Below are 21,799 nucleotides of genomic sequence, written 5' to 3'. Positions count from 1 at the left end.
AGACGGAGATCACAAGTAGGGAGAAAAGTAGGCAGAGAGGGGGGTAAGCAGGCTCCCCGCTGAGCAGAGAGTCCGATGCGGGGCTCGATCCTAGGACCCTGGAATCATGACCTGAGCTGAAGGCAGAGGCTCAACCCACTGAGCCACCCAAGCAACCCACCACATCCATCTTTAACCACCTATTTATCTTATCCTTAACCCTTCCCATCTGACTAAAATATCCTCGAAATTAAGTCATTATTTAGTTATGTCTTACTTCCTTCTCCCCTCCTTGCCCTGCTTCCTGTTGAGGTCCTATCACCACAATGACTGTCTACACAATGGGTGTTTGCATGTGGATATTTCATGTCAGTGCATGTCCTACATCACTTTACATAAATGCCTCTGAATCAGGGAGCTGTCTTCTTGATTTTATGTTCTATCTGCTTGACCACACTTAGCAGATGTTCAACCAGTATTTTAAAACGTTTATAAGGCTATATAGAAATGATTTCTCCTGGTTTTTTACACAGATAATTAAGGACCAAAGAGAAAAGCAGGGAAAAAATTAGCTTTTTTCAAGATAGAAGTATTCTTTGATGATATTTGTAAGAAATGAGACGTTAGATGGAATAAAGTTATTTGCATATCAATGCACATTGTTCAAAGTATTAAAAATATAAAAAGATGTCTGTGTAACTATAGTTGTATGTTATTTGCTGTAGACTCACAGTATTTAAGTCTTGAACTCAAAGATACAGGTGTGTGAGGAGGAAATTTTGGTGGGAAGGAGAATCTAAAATTTAAACTTATAAGGTTTATAATGTTCACATGTTCTCTCCTTATTGTCCAATTTATAGATTCTATTTAATATAGCTTCACCAGGGCGGGCAGTTGTTAATATGCTTTACATTTAGTTACTCTTGCTCAATTCATATTTTATCATGGTGGATAATCCCCACGGCATAGTAGAATTTTAATTTTTATGCTTCACATTTTTTTAATACACTAAAAAGCAACTGTGAGGAATAAGTTGTTTTCTTGATCACATCTTTATTAACTAATAAATTAATTCCAAGGCATATGGCCTTATATATTTACAGGGCAATTTACTTCTGACAACATGCATGTGGCTAACATTCTGAATAACCAAGAAATTGCACAAACTCTGGCAGATGGATTGATGGAACTTTCAAAAGAAAATTCTGTGAGTGTTTCTTTGAAGAAAGCAAACTTAAAAAACCTAACACTTAAGTACATTTTTAGTTTGTGCTGATTTTTTTTTTTTAACCAGTTTATCCCTTGGGAGGCACAATTTCCTCTGAGAAATTACATCAGGTTGTAAAAACAGCCACTGAGAGATTCTGGGCCCAAGATATATTAGTTACACAAAACAGACAAATATAGGGGCACCTGGGTGGCTCAGTTGGTTATGTATCTGCTTTCAGCTAAGGTCATGAACCCAGGGTCCTGGGATGGAGCCCCATGTGGGCAGCCAGGAGCCTGCTTCTCCCCCTCCATCTCCCCCTCCCCCTGCTCATGTTCTCCTTATCTCGTTCAAATAAATAACTAAAATCTTTTTTTAAAAAACATTCAAACAGGAAAATTTTTCTAGGTTATTTAAAACGTATTTGCATTGTGCACTGTTTTCTGTCTTATGATTAATTTCAGTCAGAAGCGACTTCTTTGGGGTGCCTGGGTGGCTCAGTGGGTTAAGTCTCTGCCTTCAGCTCAGGTCATGAACTCAGGGTCCTGGGATCAACCCCACATTGGGGCGGAGGGTCTCTGCTCAGCAGGGAGCCTGCCTCCCCCCCTCTCTCTGCCTGCTCTCTTCCTACTTGTGATCTCTCTCTCTTTGTCAAATAAATAAATAAAATCTTTAAAAATAAAAAAAAAAGAAGTGACTTCCTTAAACAACATGTTAGTGGCTTTATGTTTCACATAAACATCACTCAACAGTTTAAACCATTAATAGTATGATAGAAAAAACAAGTAACCATGAAACCGATAGAAAATGATGAAGGGCAAAAAAGGCTAGCTGAGACAGGAAGGGAAAGAGAACACAAAAGAACAGAAATAAGCAAATCAATAATTTGGTTGGGGACAAGCATTGGGGAAGCGTGAAGAAGCATTTTTCCAGAAACCAGTCTTGGCTATTCTCCCAGAAAAGTCAGTCCACGCATCAGGAAATAGTGAGGAGAGACAGTTTCCAAGACCTCTGTCTGCCCTGAGACAACAGCAAGGCTCTAGGACCGCAGACTATGAAGATCTGTTCTGGGGAAGTGGAGAACAGACTAGGAACAGGGACAATAGTAATGTACCTGATGCCACATAAGGGCTTTAGTTCCTCACGGAATGATCGGCAATCCTTCTCTTCCACTGTAGTTTGTGGATGAATTTACCATCGCCTTTGTACATGTTCTTTATCTACCAGGGGTCTGCTCTGGTTTCAAGTAGGTGGTCTGGGGAAGCAGCAGGCATCTCTGGAGCTAGCTGTGCACAGTGCGGAGGCTGAGAAGCTGCAGGTGGCCATGATCTGTCTACCCTGAAGACCTAGCTCCTCACTGTTCCAGCTACCCATTGGCAGCCAGGGGAGTAAAATGACCAGGGATGTTCATAGGGATGACCCCGAGATCTTGAAAAATCTTGCACTATCTCCTGAAAGACCAAAGAATTTCTAAACATTGTTTAGGTCCAGTGTTCTTACTGCCAACCGAATTACTTTAAAATAATTTTGGGGCGCCTGGGTGGCTCAATGGGTTAAAGCCTCTGCCTTCAGCTCGGATCAAGATCCTAGGTTCCTGGGATCGAGCCCCGCATCCGCATTGCATGGGCTCTCTGCTCAGTGGGGAGCCTGCTTCCCTTCCTATCTCTCTGCCTGCCTCTCTGCCTTCTTGTGATCTCTGTCTGTCAAATAAATAAATAAAATCTTTAAAATAAAATAAAATAAAATAATTTCATATGACATCATTTCGCGGGTGCTCAAACCTGTAGCCTGAGATGGAACCACACGTGGGGGGTGTCCTAGACTGTTCTGCACTGTCATCCTGCTGCAAGGGCCCCTTCCATGCTTCTCTCCCCCACCATGAGAAAGCAGCTCCCCTCTGTCACCATTCCTCATCTGGCCTTGAGACTGATGTGGGCCACTCTGGGCCACCTTGTTTCTGACCATCTTGAGACCTTCCCACAAGACCTTGGCATCCTAATTGGATTGTGACAATAAGAGAACTGAAATTACTACAAAGTCCCATTTACAGACCTTGGCTGAATAATACTTTGTTTTCTAGACTTTCATTTAGGTAGGAAGAAGAAAACGCTACTAAAAATATGTTCTCTTTTCTGCTGTACCTGTATTGGCCTGTTTTGCAGGTGAATGCTTTAACCGAAAATTCTTTTTTCTTTTGGCGTGTGTGTGTGGGGGGGGATTTTTTTAGGACAAACCTCTGGAGTTTTTGTCCAAGTTTCTGCTGAAGAGGTGTGGTAAAGGGAGCGAGGATTTTGAAGAAAATGTTATTCCAACAAAATGGGATCCAAAGGCAGCGTTCAGTTTACTCCTGAAGGTAAAGTGACTGCTGTGATTTTATGCCATTATTTTGCTGCACAGTTAAACACCTGTGGTTAAGAAATTCGTACACAAAAAAAGAAAGAAAGAAAAAAATTCGTAAACAATAATGATAATTCTACTTGGAAAGCCTTCAACTTGTCATTTCTCCTAAGAACTTCCCTTTCACAGATTATTTTTAAAAAGGGTGTTTTGTAGTTTCACACTGAGAGTGACATTTAAGCCACCTCCAAGCGGAAGCCGCCTCACCCACTGGGGTAGCACGGTGGGGTGGCAGGAGGCACCCAAGGCACCACTGGCATGGATCCGCGCACTCGGCGGAGCCCTGGCACAGACGAAAGAGAGTGTTTTCATTTCATTCACTTTTTTGGTGAGATAAGGGCATGTTCTTCTTTTTTAGTTGAGATTCCAATACTTAAAAGGAAAAAAAAAAAGTGGCTTTGAAAACTAGTTCTTCAAGCAAACAAGAATAATTTTGCCAGTACGTTCAGAACCCAGCCATCCCCCTTGGTTCCGTGAAATAATCAGGATTCGGAAAACACGGAAAATTGCCTTGTTATTCAGAGAGCTTGTTGCTATGAAAATGTCATTTCAGAACCACGTGACGCTCATAGAAAAATCAGCTCTAGGATGGTCGAAGGCTGGGGACGCCACCCCCAGCCCCATGGAAACTATTGGTAGGAATACACCTGGGAGTTCTATCAAGCAGACAAATAATTTGTTGCCCTATTAACCTGCTATTCTGGAAGCTTCTACTCACACTTCTTTAGTAGACAGCACAGTGAGGAGGGCTGCTGGGCGCAGCGTCTCCTCGGCTTCTTTAGAAGACAGCACAGTGCAGGGAAGGGCAAACAAGGAGGGCTGCTGGGCGCAGGGTCCCCTCGGCCACGGCTGCAAACCTGCTCAGCAACATGGCAGGCCCGCAGGTGCACGCCCGTTACCAGGGCTTGCTTTCACCGTCCTCCCTGCCAAGGTGACTTATATTTCCCAAGCACAAGCTTCCTTTCCAAGAAGAGTCCTAACACATTTCCAGGGGCATCTAAACCCTTTTTAAGCCAGAGCCCTGACTGCTTCATGTGCCCTGCTCTAGGTCGGGAAACTCTCATGGACCATGTGCCAGTCAGGATTCTCCAGAGAACCAGAACAAATAGAATATATAAAAATACATATAAGCATATATATATTTATATATAAGTATATATGTATATTTATATTTATTCTTATACGTATGTATATGTATATATGTATGCTATATATACACTAGTATATAATATCCTATACCATATAGGTATACATATACATATACTATGTATAGTATATCATATAATATTATATAGTATATAGAATACTATATACATCGTTTACTATGTATACACATATATGCTAATAGCATACATATATACATGTATGTATGTATATATATACACACACACAAAACACACCCACACACAGATTTGCTATAAGAAATTGGCTCACATAATTATGGAAGCTAAGAAGTCATAAAATCTGCAGGGTGAGCCTATAAGCTGGAGATACACCCAAGAGAGCCAATAGTACAGTTCTAGTCCAAAAGCTGGCAGCCTCAAGACCCAGGAAGAGCTGATGTTCCAGTTCAAGTCCAAAGGCAGGAGAAAACCAGTATCTCAGTTTGAAGGCTATCAGGCAGGAGGAATTCTCTCTTTCTTGAGGGAGGTCCAGGCTTTTCATTCTATGGTCATTCAACTAATTGCATCAGGTGCACCCACATTAGGAGCGTCAAGCTGCCTCACTCCATCTACCTATTTCAGTGTCAGTCTCATCAAAAACACCCTCACAGACACACCCAGAGTGATTTGACCAAATGTCTGGGCACCCCGCGGCCCAATCAAGTTGACACAAAATTATTCATCACAGACAATTTCTCAGAAGTTAACTATGTGCCCCCCCACCCCAGTCTTCTCAGTTCCGTTCTCTAAGTATTGATAGGAATGCAAGGCACTGTGTTGTACCCTGGAAACAGACAACACAGTAAAGGTCGATAAAGCCTTCACAGAAGCAGATGATACACGGAATGATTGGTGCCTGTTACCAGGGTGCACAGGAGGGAATTGGAACGCCAAAGTGGGTATTTAATCGAGATTTTTCCTTTTGCTTCTCGAGACCTTTTGCCTTATTATTATGGCAGCTGCTATCTTTGGAGATGGGGGGGGTAGTGTCCCCAAAAGGTGGATGCTATCTCCATTCATCCTTCAGCCTGTGAAAGCCTTTGGAAAACAGCTCTGTGGGCTCTAGAACCACCGGTGTCCCCCTACTTCCCAAAGGGGGATGCCCAATGTGCATCTGCATCCCACAGGGTCCAACTTCTTCTGAAGCCCTCACAAAGTCTGCGTCATTCCTGACTCCCTGGAAACCTTTCTGGAGTTCTTCCCTGCCCCCCCCCTTTATTCTTAAGGGTGCAGCGGTCACCCCCAACCTCAGACACATAGACCCCAGGAATGTTCCTCTTTGAAGCCTGAACACTGGAAGGCAGCAAGGGGGACAAAAATGATCAGCACTTCCTCCTCTGAAGTGTTTCTTTTCCATTTGTAAGACATTTGACAAGAACCAAGTCTCGAAACTCTGAAACCTCAAAGAATGGTCACTGGGAGCATTTGCTCTCAAAGACACTTGAATTCTTTCCTCTGGCAGATAAGATTCACTTTGAATTGAGTCTTTCCAGCCTACTATTGACCTAAACACCTAATCACTTGAATAAAATAGTATAGAAGGTTTGGGCTTGAGTTGCCTTGCTGCAGGAAAGCAGGCCTGCTAGTGTGACATCACCCACCTGTAATGAATCTGCAGAAGTGGAAGACTGTAATGGCTAGGATTTCTTTACAAAAGAAAAAAAATCAAATTACAAAGAATATGTATTAGATTCTTATTTGGTTTTCTATCATTTAACACTTAAGAGGTTGTGCACGAAGCCCATGAAACGAAAGGGGACTTTCAGGATGAAAAACCACAGCTTAAACATAGGTGCCGAATTAGGATAAAATAGAGAAGCTGAGCTTCTGCACACACTAGAGTTTATGTTTTAAGCGGTAGATATTTACTCTGAAGGGTACACAAACTCACAGCCCTAAGAATGGGCAGTAACGGCTTCTACTGAGAGAACTGTTTTAAAGACCCTTCCACAGGGGTCCCATCAGAGAGCTTGCTTGCCAAACCCGGGACCAGAGACACACACGGAGATGTGTGTGAAGGCATGACCAGACAGGGCCTTCCCTCCCTCCAGAAGGCCCAGACTCTACGCCTATAAGTACATACAGACAGGTGTGTATGTGTGCCTGTCTGTCTGTGTACCTACCCTCTGTCCAGTCAGATCCTATCCATCCGCTACTGCCCAGTCCGCACTCACTCCCGGCTTGGTCTAGCTGGGGTGTTTACCCTGATGCTCTACAGCTACAGTGGGAGGCCACAGCCAGAATCATAGTGGTCCCTGAGCTCTACCTGTCATTTGCACAACTACTTCTGGCCCCTAATTTAGGGGCTGAGTGTCTTCTGGGAGAAGCATCAGCAATAACTACGATGTATCTGAAAAGGCAGACAAGGTAGGAAAATTCCCGCCATGTAATCAGAGGTCTCAGAGAGCGAGCCTGGGGAAGGCCCACCAACCCCAAAATAAGAGTTCCTTTATAAATGTGCCAAGTTTGCTGTTCCTGTTACTTCCTCTGAATTCATACCTGAAAACAAAGTAAGGGATGACATCTTAATCTAAAAATCGTCTAGGGGCGACTGGTGGCTTAGTCAGTGAAACATCTGACCTTTGATTTCACTGCAGGTCTGATCTCAGGGTAGTGAGATCGAGGGTGGAGTCCGTGCTGGGCTGGAGCCTGTTCGAGATTCCCTCTCTGGCTCCCCCTGCACCCCCCTACCTCCACCCCTACCCCCCACCTTCTCTTGGGGGAAAAGATTGCAAACTGGGGAGAAGCCTGCCTGCTGCACTGGGGGACCTTGGCTCTTACACAAAGACTTCGGGCAGCCATAAAGCATGGCTGCAGATACAAAGTGAAAATTCCATTTTGTCTGAGGAGAGTAAGGCAAAACAAGAAAGTCTTGGCTATTAATTGATGTTTTTCTTCCAGTCTCACCCGTAGATCTCAAGGGGTTACCATAAGTAGTTTTGTCTCTGACTGAGAAGGGCAGCTGTGATATCAGGAATGTCAACCTCGGGGCCATTGTTCCATTGTTTGGGTAGAACCTGCAGGCAGCAGGTGGGGCTGTTTTGTTTTGTTTGAGAGATAGAGCCGAGGGGTTGGGGCGATGGGAATGTGAGAGAGAAAATCTTAAGCAGGCTCCTTGCCCCGTGTGGATCCTGACACAGGGCTCCATCTCACGACCCTGATATCATGACCTGAGCCAAAACCAAGAGTCAGCGGCTTAACCCACTTAGCCACCCAGGCGCCCCAGGACTATTTTTTTCTAATGTGCTAATTTATATGGAAGCCGCAGGAACAGCTAACAAGGAAAGTGAAGAAAGAATAAGCTATATTTAAATGTGGAAACAGGTCTGGAGAGAGCATGAGAACTGTTTCTGACACATTTTCATTAGCTAAAAAAAGGGGTGGATTTTACAAACTGCGGTGAGCTTTCTTCTGGCAATTTCAAAAGATAAGCCATTTGCCCTCAGGTGACAAGGGACCGAATGAGGCAGAAGCCGAGATTGGGTGGGATTCCTTGAGCGTCAGTCCCCTGCCTCCCAGGGGAAAAGGGGGCTGCCCTGAATTTTGATTGTGAAGTATAGTGTAGTTCTTAGGAAGCTGAAGGTTATTTTTTTTTCTTAACATAAGATTTAATTGAAGAGAGTCATCTCATGCGTCAAGTGCTTCATTCATTGTATTCGGGGTACAGTGTGGTTGACTGCAGACACCTACTGGGGCCTCCTAAGGGCACAGCACCCACGGGGCACTCAGACAGCTCAAGGCCTGCCCCCAAATAATCAACTTTGCATTGAATCTTCAGGAAAGAAAAGTTCTAGAAGACAAACCACAGGACACAAAATCAGGTCTCAGCAACAATGATCCAAATTTGGAGATGCTGATTAAACTGGTAAGCCCAGTGAGGATTTTCCATTTGTTTTGCTCCTGACCAAAAAAAAAAAAAAAAAAAAAAAAAGGCTTCAGTCTTTATTATGGTTAATTCTTTTTTTCTTGAAAGTTTCCCTTAGGGAAATTAAAAAAAAAAAAAAACCCCACAGAAAAAACAACAACAAGCAATCCTAAATATAATTGAGGGGGGAATCCAAGGGTTGATTTTTCTTTTGAGTAAGGCCTGGTCTGAAAAGAAGTCGAACCAAGAGGACCAAGTGTGTATCTTGGGAGCAAGAGCCATCTTGGTGCTGCTTGGATCTTCTAATAGAACACGAAGACAGAATTTAAAGCAAGGGGTCACAGTTTCTAACTACCCCACTGACAGGTGGTCTGACTTCAAAGGTTGGGTATAACACATATAAATTTCAGGGCCCTGTCTTTCTGTTTGCAAAGGGTAGAGCAGGGAGGAGACTGCAGGCAGGCAGAGGCTGGGGACTGTCCTGTCCTCGGGCGCCGCACACACATTTCACCCCGCTCCTCGTCCCACGGTCAGAGAATTCATCACGGTATTTTTCCTTCTCAGAATCCTTTAAGGTAGACGTTAACAACCCCATTTTGTAGATGAGGAACTCAAGTTAGAACACTTAACGGACTTCCCTAAGGGCCGACAGCCAGGGGACAGAGACACGTGAATCCCTCCGGCTCCAAGCTCAATCCCGGGCTCCTTCCCCACCCTCCCCCCAACACTGAGCAAATCCACCTGCTGCGCAAGGCACAGGTGTGGACCTCGCGGCATGGGCGCTCACACACCCTCAGATCCACCCCCAGGAATCACCAAGGCCGAGGGAGTTCAGGTCGAGCCGTGAATCTGATAGCATCTCATCTCGCTATTGGTCATAAACACCTGATCTCTGTTTTAAGACAACAATGAAAGGTTCCAGACGGAAACCTTTATTCAAAGTGATTATAAATATTGGAGAACGCCAATATTAAAAAAAAAATGGTACGCATAAAAATGTAACATGGGTTCCAAGTCAGCTGCCAGATGGGATACAATTTTTTTTAACTCCTTAGATAAAACTTAACCAAGAACGGTGTGTTTACAGTATTTCATAGAGTGAGTCACTGCCTGACTGTTCAGCCTGTCATTTCTCTACCACCTTTGAGTTTTCAAGGTCTTTGAGGTTGTAACCCAGGGGTCATTCTGCTTTCCCTTTGAGTTCCTCATGCCTTTCTATAGGAGAGAAAGCTCCAGATGGACTCAGCTGAAAAGCGGTGGAGAATTGCTGGGGAACTCTTACAGAGTGAGAGAAAATACGTGCAGATGCTGGAAATTGTGAGAGACGTCTACGTATCGCCCCTGAAAGCAGCCTTGTCATCAAACAGAGCGATTCTCAGTGCTGCAAACATCCACATCATTTTCTCAGATATTTTGCAGATTTTAAGTCTCAATAGGTAAACCCTGAAGAGGCACTTTTTCAAGTACGCATGATGCCATTGGAAGAACCCACACTTAGTTGCTTCAAAAGCTGTACCAAGGAGCCCCTTCTTAGAGCCCCTGATTGTCTCAGAAGAGAGGGCTCTCGCCACAGGGCTTCCACAGGGCGACCCCTGCCTCATTTCCACACCACGGTTCCGGAGAGGAGCTCAGGGCCTGGGGGTTCTCTATTCCATACACTGTTCACACCGAGGCAGGAGGAAGGAGAACGGTCTGGCACTGTTCTTAGTCAGCAGTGTCCGGTTGAGAGAAGGGAAAGAAAACAAGGGGTTTCATGGGATACTGGGCTGAGAGAACCAAGGCCGGGGGTCAGCTGAATGACAGTATATGGTTTGGAGAATGATCACACAGAAAAGTGATCATGGGTGCGGGCACAGACACCTGGGCCACTCCGCCAGTAACTCTCTGGGTAACTCGGATGCTGTCACCCTCCCTGGGCCCCAGCTGCTGCAGAAGGGAGAGGTGGGACTAGGCTTCTTCCCTGTTTCAAGGCCTGTGACGGCTGAATGACAGGTGACACCAGGTCCACAGCAGTGGGCCGGTCAGGAGTTACAGCATTTGAAGTGAGTTGAGCCCTCTCCTCTGAGGACTGTAACAAACCTGCCCCGTCTGCCCGGCTGGCCACGTGGGAGTGGGACAGTCAAGGGTCAGCCCTGTGGAGGCCAGTCTGGGGCTCTGACTCAGGGAATTAAGAGGAAGAGGCAAGACTCTACCAGAGTCAACCTCCTCCCTCACACCCCCGCCCCTCCTCCCTTCCGGGCAAATCTGCCCTGCTCTGTGTCAGGCAGACAGATTGGACAAAAGCCTGGCCAGGCCGCACAAATGACAACTAATTTATTTTTATTTTTAAAGTTTCTAGGTTATCCCAGGCCAGTATTTCACAAGCATACTTTTCTCATATGGCAGGCAGCTTCTAGACAATCTGAGAGACAGACTGCAGGAATGGGGCCCAGCCCACTGCGTGGGAGAAATATTCCTCAAGTTTGGAAGCCAGCTGAACACATACACCAATTTCTTCAACAATTACCCGGTTGTTCTGAGAACTATAGAGAAGGTAATGATTGAGTTACCATCCAGGCATGAATGAGACTTTCTGGGCTTGAAAGGAAGTTTTGTGTGCGATCCAAAGGACTAGGATTATCAGGAAAGACTTCTTCCCCACTCTTAGCTTCCAGGTGACTGTGAGCTCTTTGAGGACGGGGTCCCTGACTGACTTAATTTTGTATCACTAAGGGTTAACACAGTGCTTGAAACGGTGGGACCCAGGAACTTGTTGTTGGACTGAACTAATCATACAAACTGTCAGACTTTCATCTACCTGCCCCAATATCTGTGGTTCAGTTACAGAGAAATGTTTCACAATGGGTGGAAGCAGGAGCGAGAGCCTTGATTCTCCTCTGCCAACACAGTGCTCTGCAGCTTTGACGAGTTCAAGGCTCTTATGGAGAAAAGGAATTAATAATCCATATGCTTCTTGGAATAAGGACACTCCGTTTGTGAAATCTCACTATGAAATAAGGATTTCTTTGTCTTCCGTTGCTTGGAGAGTTCATGATAAACAATTTTTCCCTTCATGACTTAAGCCATATGTAGTCTGGGCAGGAATCTTTAGCTCCCTCCTGTGCCACTCACCACTTTTGCTGGGCTCTCTTCTGACGGCAGTGAGCTCTCCCTCTTTCTTCGCTCTTCCGTGTGCATCAAAAGTGGAGCAGAAGTGTGTCCCTTGCGCTTCCGCTAGCATCCACTGTATTCACTTGGGCTGTGTCCACCTGTCCGCACTGAGGCCCTCAGAGGCAGGCCTGGCTGCCTGGAGGCTCTGGACAAGTCCTGACCTCAAACGTCTCCCTTTGTAGTATCATTCTTACCCCACAAAGGGAGTTTAAATACTGCTGGACAAGGATTATGTGAAAGTTGAGTGAATAAGACCATTGCAGAGAACCAACCTTTAGGACAAGAATGGAAGCAGTATCACATAATATTATAAATTGATCCTAAAATTGTTATAGTTAGGGATAATAGTGCTATCTATTTCACTAGCATGGGGTGTGCAGATAAATAGTAAACGTGAGCTGTTAATATCCCCCCGCCCCCGACGATTTGATGCATTCCTGGCATCTCTGAGCCATTTATGTACTAAGACAAATGAGGTCACTTCCTGAGTACTCTAACGGTGATGAAAGGATACACTTTAAAACAGATATTTAGCAGAGCGGAGCCCCTTTATGATGTTACTATGGAAAACATAGTTAACCACAGTATTATGGTGAATACTATTAATAGTTTCTTACTGTGGACATAGCATTTACTGCCTGATGGGCAGTATCCTTATGGATAGGATTGCTCCCCTCACCCACAAGAGTTAGGTAGTGTAATCCATGCGAAAGCTCAGGCTTGGAGAAGTGAAATAACTTGACAGGGCCTCATAGAATTACATAGAAGTCAATTAGAATTGTAATGTTAATCCAGGCCTAGCTGGTTGCAAAGTCCATTTGTCTAAAACAATTAAGTTTACGGAATAGGGTTAATTTACGGTATAATTAATACACTGTGCTTAGTATATTAGTAAGCCCTGATAGGACTAGTCGTACCTTGGTTCGAGGCAGTTGTTGCCCTTTTGCTTTGAGTGCTTCATAGATCATGCTTGTCTGGAGGAACAGAAGGCTTGTCAACTATAATACAGCGCAAAATTTTGACATAATGCTCACCTTTAGTCCAGAGAAATGACACCAGCATTCCGAGCTTTCCTGAAGAGACATGATAAGACCATGGTTACCAAAATGCTGAGGTGAGTTCTGAGGGAGTGCGCAGCGGGGGCGCCCCAAGGACATGGCACACTTTGGCCTTCAGAGAGCAACCAGGGTTCCCTTTTCTCTGCCTCATACAGCCTCCCGGAGCTGCTTTTGTACCCATCGCGAAGATTTGAAGAATATATGAATCTTCTCTATGCTCTGAGGCTTCACACTCCCGCAGGACATGCTGACCGTGGGAACCTGACCGCTGCAATTGACCAACTCAAAAAATACAAAAGTTACATAGATGAGGTTGGGGGCTGATGAGCGTTTGTGTTCTTTACAAATGTTACAGTACTTTGTGTACTGACTCAAAGATCCTGAAATATCTATCCTTTCGTGGCATACTTCAAAGTCTTTCCTCCTCTTAATGTGAAATGATTGGGTTCAGTGATTTTGAGCACTAAGAGGGTCTACTCAAAGCCAAACAACATGAGACAGAATGTTTTCAGATACCTGGATAAGTGCAATAAAACTTTTATTAATATAAAAGTGTGAAGAATTGAATATTTGGATTGATTTTTCTAGATAACGAAAAGAAAAAAAGTAAAATCCTTTGTTTTTAAAGGTACTTATTAATGAACTTTCTGCCTCAGTAAATATTGCAATCATAATTATTCTCTGAAAGAACTCAGCATCTTGGAAGATAGTACTATCATTCTGAAAATATTGTTGTGATGTGCATATTACACGGGCATCTGGCTGAATGTAGACCAATAACCTCTTTTGCTCTGAAGATTGTGCACACAGTCTTGTCACTTGCCTCTTTGTCTTAAAACACTGGGGACACAAAATTGAGATTCTTATTAAAGTGTATGAAAATCCTGAGCCGTGTACAAGAGCCATAAAATACTTAAATCTATTTTTACATATAAAAATTTCATAATTTCAGTTTGCCTAAAATCCTTTTGCTTACTAGATGAAGCAAAACATCGGTATGAAAGATCAGCTGTCAGAAATACAGAGAATCGTCTGGGGATGCCCGGTATGTATTCTGACGTACTCACCGCATCTCATGCTCATGAATATATCCTCAAGTTACTGGCAAAAGGAGACTGGTAGATTTCGATTCAGCTGACATCTGTTGAATGCCTGCTGTGTGCTGTGAGCTGGCAAGATTTCACAGTTCATATCCTTGCTAGCTGTAAAGATGCGTATGAGAAGAGACACAAATGCACTTGACCCCATCCCATCACTTTTCTGTAGTCTTAGCTCCTTAACTGGTACTTCTGTGAACATGCCTCCTTTTGGGAAAGGGACCATGTATTCTATTGTTTTATATCTTCCTATACATAGTGCCTGGTGTAGGATTCTGTGCCCTGAGGATATCTGAAAAAATGTTTAGGTGTTCGTTGTTCCCTATAGAATATCATCTGGTCCCAGTCTACCTTCTCTCTTACTGCCTTGCCTACCACTTGATGATCAAATGACGCCAATCTACTTAGTTCTCCAATAATGTTAGCCTTTCTCCACACATTTGTGCTTTGCCAGTGCTTTTCCTTCTTGAAGTTGCCTTCCTTTCCCACTCCACTGGGTAAACTATTCATCCTTTAAAAATCCAGTTCAATCATCATCTTCCTTGTAAAGTTTCCCCAACATCTCCAGCTGTGAGCCCCTCTCCCCAAGCCCCATCTTGGGTACCCTGCAGCACCCTGAACATCTCTGTCACACTTTTTTACAACCCTGTTAACTTCATCAGGCATGAGCTACAATTTACTTCTCATCTAATGTTTGGCATATAGTCGGAGCTCAATATATGAATTATGTTGGACTAAAGTACCAATTTGAAACATTTTTATTTGGTCGAATTGGGGAAACAAGATGGAGCTGTTTTATTAGAATTTAGATCTGCATATTTTGGTAGGAAGAGTGGGGTTTGGATTACAAAAAGTCCAAAATCTTGGAACTCACAGAGCTAGAATTTTTCATAATTAAACTGAGTTCTACTCAACACAGCTTCTGGGGAATACTTTTTCTTCAGTGGGATACTTTTTATTTTCTCCAAATTTATGAATGTTTCTGATTTTGTTTTTGATTTCATAGACTCTATCAGGAGAAAACAGATATCTGATTAGGGTCCAAGATGTAGCCCAGCTTCACTGCTGCGAGGAGGCAGTAAGTTTCTCTTTAAGGTAAGCATTGAACTGTCCAATGGCTGTGACTATGTTTTGCTCATCTTGTACCTGGGATCCAGTCCAGTGGCTGACCTAAGTCTGCAACACATCTTTGCACTGGCCTGAAAACTTAAACATACATTCCCCTGCAGCTTTATTACCCTACTCACATTCCAGGCAGCTACTGGATGGAATGGGAGAAAACATATTATCTCTGCCAGAACCACAAACTGCACAGAAGCAGGAATTCTGAGGTTGGTCACTTTCCTACTGAAAGGAGAGCCAAGCGTTTTGAGTGTCACACACTAGTGATTTGCTCACCTATAAGAAAGAGAAGACCAGTTAATTATCCTGATAGTTATTGAGGTTAGCATTACAAAGTTCTCACCAAGAGACCATCATTATATTGAGGTCTCACCGTATCTGCAGCAGCGTAAGAACAAAAGGCGGGTGACAATTTCCATAAGCTAGCAGCCCCTTTCCTCTTTTAGAACAAGGATGAGCAAACTTTTTCTATAAAGGGTCGGATCATAAATATCCTAGGTCTTGTTGCCCAGATGATTCTACTACTTCGCGATTATAACGTAAAAACAGCAAAATAATGGTATAACATAAATAATACAGCACATAAATGAACAAGTGTGGCTGTGTTACAATAAAACTTTATTTTCACAAAACAAATGGTGGGGCCATAATTTGCTGATACCTATGTTAGAAAATTGTTTGCAAAACTATGTTCTCAGTATTAATGACAAAGATAGCAATTCAGCAACTAACCCAATGGAGAGAAATCAACTCCTTTAATTTGTCCAACTCCAATAAAAGACATAAAAATTGATTTGCCCATTATTTCAATGAATATTTCCCAGAGGTGTAGGGGGTGGTTGGAAGAAACCCAGTGCTTTCACCTCTATTCTTGCCTAGAGTACTTCTAAATGAAAAGTCATGCGATTGTGTCACTTTTTTCATGGTCAGTATTTTTGTTTTATTTGTTGTTTTTGTTCAGTAGCAATAGAAACGAGCTGCAGTGATGGAAGGAAACTAGCTATCAAACCAACAATTCTAAACACACTAGTGTAGTAGGAGACATGCTAGGATTAGCCCAGTTTTTTTTTTTTTTAATTAGAATTTATTTTACCTTCATGTATTCATGAAGGCAACACTCTCCTTTTATGTAAGTCTGAGTTTCTGAACTACATAATTTACCTTTACTCTAAAGAACTTCTTTTAACATTTCTTGCTAGGCAGATCTACTGGCAATGAATTTCGATTTTTGCTTGAGAATATTTCTCTTTCCCTTTTGAAGAATAGTTTTGCTGGCTACAGAATTCTGGGTTGCTGGGTTCTTTTCTTTCAACACTTATTCTACTTTACTCTCTTCTTGCTTGCCAGTTTCTGAGGAGACATCCAATGCAATTCTTATTCTTGTTTTTCTTTGGTAAAGTGGGTTTTTCTTTTGTTTGTTTTGCTTTGGTTTAGTTTTGTTTTTGTTCTTTGGGTTCTTTCGAGATTTTATCTTTGTCTTTGATTTTCTGGAGTTTGAATGTAATATGCATACCTGGTATTTTTTGGTATTCACACTGCTTGGTATTCTCTAAACTTTCTGGATCTGTGATTTGGTATCTGTCAATAATTTTAGAAAATTCTCAGCCATTATCACTTCAAGTATTTCTTCTGTTCCTTTCTCTTTGTTCTCCATGTGATATTCCCATTAGGCCTATGCACACCTTTTGTAATTGTCCCAGATTTCTTGGATAATCCGTTCCTTTCTTTTTCAGTCTTTTTTTCTCTTTTTCACTTGGTAAGTTTCTTTTGATGTATCTTCAGGCTCATTGATTCTTTCCTCAGCTATGTCCAGTCTGCTAACAAGTCCATCAAAGGCATTATTCATTTCCATTTCAGTGCTTTTAATTTCTAATTTCTTTTTAATTATTTCTTAGAGTTTCCATTTTTTTTATTTTAGTCATCTGTTCTTTTGTTGAATGTTGTCCACTTTTTCATTAGCGTCCTTGACTTATTATACATATTTCAAATTCCTGGTTTAATAATTCCAACAACATCCCTGCCATTTAAGTCTAGTTCTGATGCTTGCCTTATCAAACTGTTCTTCTTCCTCTTAGCATGACTTGTAATTTTTTGTTGAAAGCTAGATGTAATGTATTAAGTGAAAGGAACTGAGGCAAATAGGTCTTCAGTGTGAGGTTTTATGTTTATATGACTAGATGTTAGCCTGTGTTTACTATTTGTTGTAGCTGTGGTGTCACAGGCTACAACTTATTTTGGTGTTTTTGTTTTTGTCTCCCTCGCTGCCATTAAGTTTCCCTAGAAACCCCTTAAATAGGGGTCTGAGCCTTCTAGTTCTTTTTAGCTGTAATCCCTTGTCATTATAAGGAATTCTGTTGATGTGGTATCAAATGGGAAAGAAGGAGAAGGGAAGAGTTCTATAGTTTCATGGTTGGGTCTTAGTTTTTAGTGAGGTTGGGTCTTAGTTTTTAGTGAGCTTGTACCCCAGGCGAGGACTTTCACAAATGTTTTTCAGTCCTTTCTGTTTCTTGTTTTGTTTCCTTCCATTTTGTGTACTGTCTCGAAGAGACAGGAAGGCTAGAAGGGGCTGGAAGTAGGTGTTTCCCTTCTCCCATATTGGTTAGATTCTGGTAAAATAGTTTCCCCTGAGGGAAGTCTATTGGTAAGGAGAAGAGAACTCTGCAGGCACACTTCAAAAAGGCTACCTTTCCCCTCCCTGTCAGGATGGATGGATGAAAACATTTTTCTTTGATCTTCACAGTGAGAAGCTGGTGGGGCTCCTGGAAGTAAAACATATGCCAGTTTTAAATTCATGCAAGTGGGGAGAGAATGTTCTTCTCAGGCTAGGCTTCCAGGAGTTCTTAATCTCTTAAAACTAGTTCACTGCTCCAGCAGGGAGGTTCTGCCTCCAGTAAGCTGTGTTTCTCTGTATCAGTGTGTCTCTCCAGCTTTTGGAGTGCTAGTTTACCTTGTGGCTTTGATTCTGTGATGGTGCAAAGAAGAGCTGTTGATGCTGAGTTTTTCAGCTTCTTTTTTGTTGTGAGGATGGAAGTTAGGACTTGCAAGCTCTTTACGTGTCCAACCAGAAACCAAAGGGCTCAGTTATTAGAATTTAGCATTTGGACAACAGAGAATAGATTTAAGAATTTGAGGATCATGGGAGAATACTAAATTATTTTACAATCTAATTATGAGGTATATGTATGTTAAAATAGGCACCATCTCAGTGGTTTATCAAGCAATAAATTTAAATTTAACTTTACATTAACTTTTAGAATTCAGTAAGTGCAAGACAGGTTCATATTCCAAAAGATATTATAGAATCCTTAGACTGTAACTTTGTTTTCTATCATTTGGAAAGTCACATAAAACTCAGGAAATCCCATTCCTGTGACTTCCATTAGAGATTTCTACTCAGAGGAAACTCTGTTTATATTTATACATAAAATACTGACTTTCATGAGTATAAGGCTTTATAATTTACCATATTTTCTATTAATGCTTTTTACTTATTTATTGTCGTAATCTCTACACCCAATGTGGGGCTTGAACTCACAGCCCCCGAGATCAAGAGTCACATGCTCTTCCAACTGAGCCAGTCAGGTGCCCCTACTGTATGCTTTACATTCTCTCATTTTTTTTTTTTTTTATATTTTATTTATTGGACAGAGAGAAATCACAACTAGGCAGAGAGAGAGGAGGAAGCAGGCTCTCCATGGAGCAGAGAGCCCGACGTGGGGCTCGATCCCAGGACCCCGGGATCATGACCCGAGCCGAAAGCAGAGGCTTTAGCCCACTGAGCCACCCAGGTGCCCCCTACATTCTCTCATTTGATACTCATTACAATCACCTCCTGAGACAAGTAGGTCTGGAACCATGTTATGGGTGGGAATCTGGATTTAAGAGAGTTCTCTGAGGCTACAGAATAAGTGCTGGTCCGAAATTCAGAACCAAGTCTCAGTGCTCTGTCTACTGACAATATCAGTGGGTTAGAAAGATGAACTGAGCCTTCCTCATAATAAACTTACCAACTAAGCAGTGAGTACTAAACAAATTACTGATAAACAAGAGCCACGACACAGAACAAAACCAGTAAATACTTGCACCATAAAAAGAAAAAAATTCCTCTGGGTAGAGATGAAGTCACAGTGTCATTTTAGAGCTAGGAAATTTGGAGTTATTTGTCCCTCTGTCAATATAGCTCACAGAATTTGAGGATAGCTTAAGCTTTTATAATATATCATGTAATTTGGAACTTTCATTATATTGTTTTTCCAGAAAACATCAATTTTCACGTATGTGGCTTTCAGCCTGCTGGTTTTTAAGTAGACTTTTGTTGTTGTTCCCCTTTCCCTCCCTTGATGCTGAGGTGACAAAAGGCGGAGCCCTCGAGGACTGGTGAGCAAGTGGCATGGCTTTGAATCACCAAAGGGAGACATCCACTTCTCAGACAAGTCCTCTTGAGGAAAACCTTATTACACTGCCAAAAATGCATATTGTAAACTTTCTTTTTAGCCTTACCCAAGGGACCTACAGTTACCGGGGCAGCTATGTATTGAGGACTTCCCAGAGATATTGGACTCTGGCTCTGAATTGGCTCTTAGCCTGGAAACTCAGAAAGCCACTGTAATCCTCAAGTCAGAGTGTGGATGTGTAGAAGCTACAGTTTTGACCCAGGTCAGCTCAGAGAACCTATGGCTCACTGTTGTCTGCTCATGCCCAAGGTTGTAAAACTCCTTTCAAGGTTTTATGTATTTATAGAAATTGGGTACTTCAGCTTTTTGGTCTTCTAATACAATAAACAACAATAAAACATTTCTAGAATGATGTTAGGAATTTAAACTATAACAGACCTGTTACATTTTGCTGAGTCATTGACCTATTTCTGAACAAGGAAAGAAATCCTATCCAAGTTCATGGAGAAAAAACTCTACCCTTGGAGTTGGTTCTTTTGAATATGAGAAGTGGTTTTCTGAAACATTAGGATCCATAGTTTCCACTTCCTTTGCTCTATTATGACAATATGAAAGATGAAATTATTTACTTTTACATATGTAGAGGAATTACTATGTGTTTTTTTTTTAAGATTTTATTTATTTGACAGAGAGCAAGATCACAAGTAGAGAGGGAGGCAGAGAGAGAGAGAGAGAGGGGAAAGCAGGCTCCCCACTGAGCAGAGAGCCTGATGTGGGGCTCGATTCCAGGACCCTGAGATCATCACCTGAGCTGAGGGCAGAGGCTTAGCCCACTGAGCCACCCAGGTGCCCCTACTATGTATTTTTAAAAAAGATTCTGGTGTGTCTCGTTTTTGGATGAAAATTGTTGGAGATCTTGAAGGGCTTTATTTATTTGCAAGAATGGTATCCACTCATTTTAGGGAGAGAGCATGAGTGGTGGGAGGAGCAGAGGGAGAGGGACAAACAGACTCCACACTGAGCCCGTGGGCTGGATACCACGACCCTGAAATCATGACCTGAGCCAAAATCAGGAGTCGGACGCTTAATTGACTGAGTCACCCAGGAGCCTGTAGAGGGGCTTAACTTAGTAAATGGCTTTTGAAAATCTTTTTTTCTAGATGAACTCAGATTTATTTTAAATAGCATTCCCATAATCAGATTGAAATAATGAAAACCTCTGTGTGTTTTCAAGCCTCTTTCCCTGTTTATGTCCTCTGATTACAAGTGGCCTCAACTCCGAGTTAATGTGCCTGCTCCTGCATTTCCCTGGGTCCAACTACCCGCTCGATCCACGTGGGTCACAAAACTGGAATTCTTTCATTTATTTCCACCCTCGGGGTTACCATTCCAAATGAAAAAATGATTCTTTACCTTTCAGAGGCACTTCTTTAAAGCAAACTTGTATTACATTCTCTGATAATTCAGTTTAACAACGCATTTTTAAAAATAGTTTTGAACGGGGCACCTGGGTGGCTCAGTGGGTTAAGCCGCTGCCTTCAGCTCAGGTCATGATCTCGGGGTCCTGGGATCGAGTCCCGCATCGGGGGGTCTCTGCTCAGCAGGGAGCCTGCTTCCCTCTCTCTCTCTGCCTGCCTCTCTATCTACTTTGGATCTCTCTCTGTCAAATAAATAAAAAAATAAAATCTTTAAAAAAAAATAGTTTTGAACATTTCTCTAAACTGGTATGATAGGAGAAATAATTGTTCATATCAGTAGTATGGTAAAATTGCTGAACAAAAAGAGGGCAAGAATACGGGTGGGGTTCTTTTACCTAGAGTGGCCATTCACCACATACAGACCATTACACACAGATTGAAATTTCTTCCCTTGCTTGCCTCCTCTCTCCCTCATCCCTAGTTCTGTAGGCACCATTATTCCATTATTGCCAGAATATCCTACCAACTTGATCTAGAATATTGCTTCTTGCAAGGTATCAGTGTATGTGAAGCATCTACTCCTTCCAGCCTAAATCACAGCCACAAAGAAATGGGAAGGAAATGCATGAAAAAGGAAAAGCTGGCTACACCTAACAGAGCCAGGACCTCACTAACACTCTCTGAATAGCTAAACCTGAAATATAGTAGTACTCTTCAAAATTTTTTAAGTCCTGGGACGCCTGGGTGGCTCCGTCATTAAGCGTCTTCCTTCGGCCCAGGTCATGATTCCAGGGTCCTTCCTGGAATTGAGCATCAGAGCATCGGACTCTCTGCTCGGCGGGAAGCCTGCTTCTCCTTCTACCCCCTCTGCTAGTGTTCCCTCTCTCACTGTGTCTGTCAAATAAATAAATACAATCTTAAAAAAAAATGTTTCAGTCCTAGATCCAGT

General features: G+C 42.5%; 1 protein-coding gene across 1 annotated transcript in view; it reads left to right on the top strand.

The window, feature by feature from the left end:
• ECT2L (epithelial cell transforming 2 like) overlaps positions 1-21,799 on the top strand; it is a 64,434-nt gene that overhangs the window by 38,082 nt on the left and 4,553 nt on the right. Inside the window, exons 11-19 of the mRNA XM_046006062.1 lie at positions 1,083-1,186; positions 3,414-3,539; positions 8,525-8,611; positions 9,833-10,047; positions 10,997-11,144; positions 12,802-12,875; positions 12,975-13,131; positions 13,799-13,864; positions 14,923-15,011. Of these exons, the coding sequence (XP_045862018.1) occupies positions 1,083-1,186; positions 3,414-3,539; positions 8,525-8,611; positions 9,833-10,047; positions 10,997-11,144; positions 12,802-12,875; positions 12,975-13,131; positions 13,799-13,864; positions 14,923-15,011 (1,066 nt within the window). The remainder of the gene's footprint in view (positions 1-1,082; positions 1,187-3,413; positions 3,540-8,524; positions 8,612-9,832; positions 10,048-10,996; positions 11,145-12,801; positions 12,876-12,974; positions 13,132-13,798; positions 13,865-14,922; positions 15,012-21,799) is intronic.

Source organism: Meles meles, chromosome 5 (assembly GCF_922984935.1).
Source record: "Meles meles chromosome 5, mMelMel3.1 paternal haplotype, whole genome shotgun sequence".
NCBI lineage: Eukaryota > Metazoa > Chordata > Mammalia > Carnivora > Mustelidae > Meles > Meles meles.
This window is presented reverse-complemented; position numbering and strand designations above follow the sequence as displayed.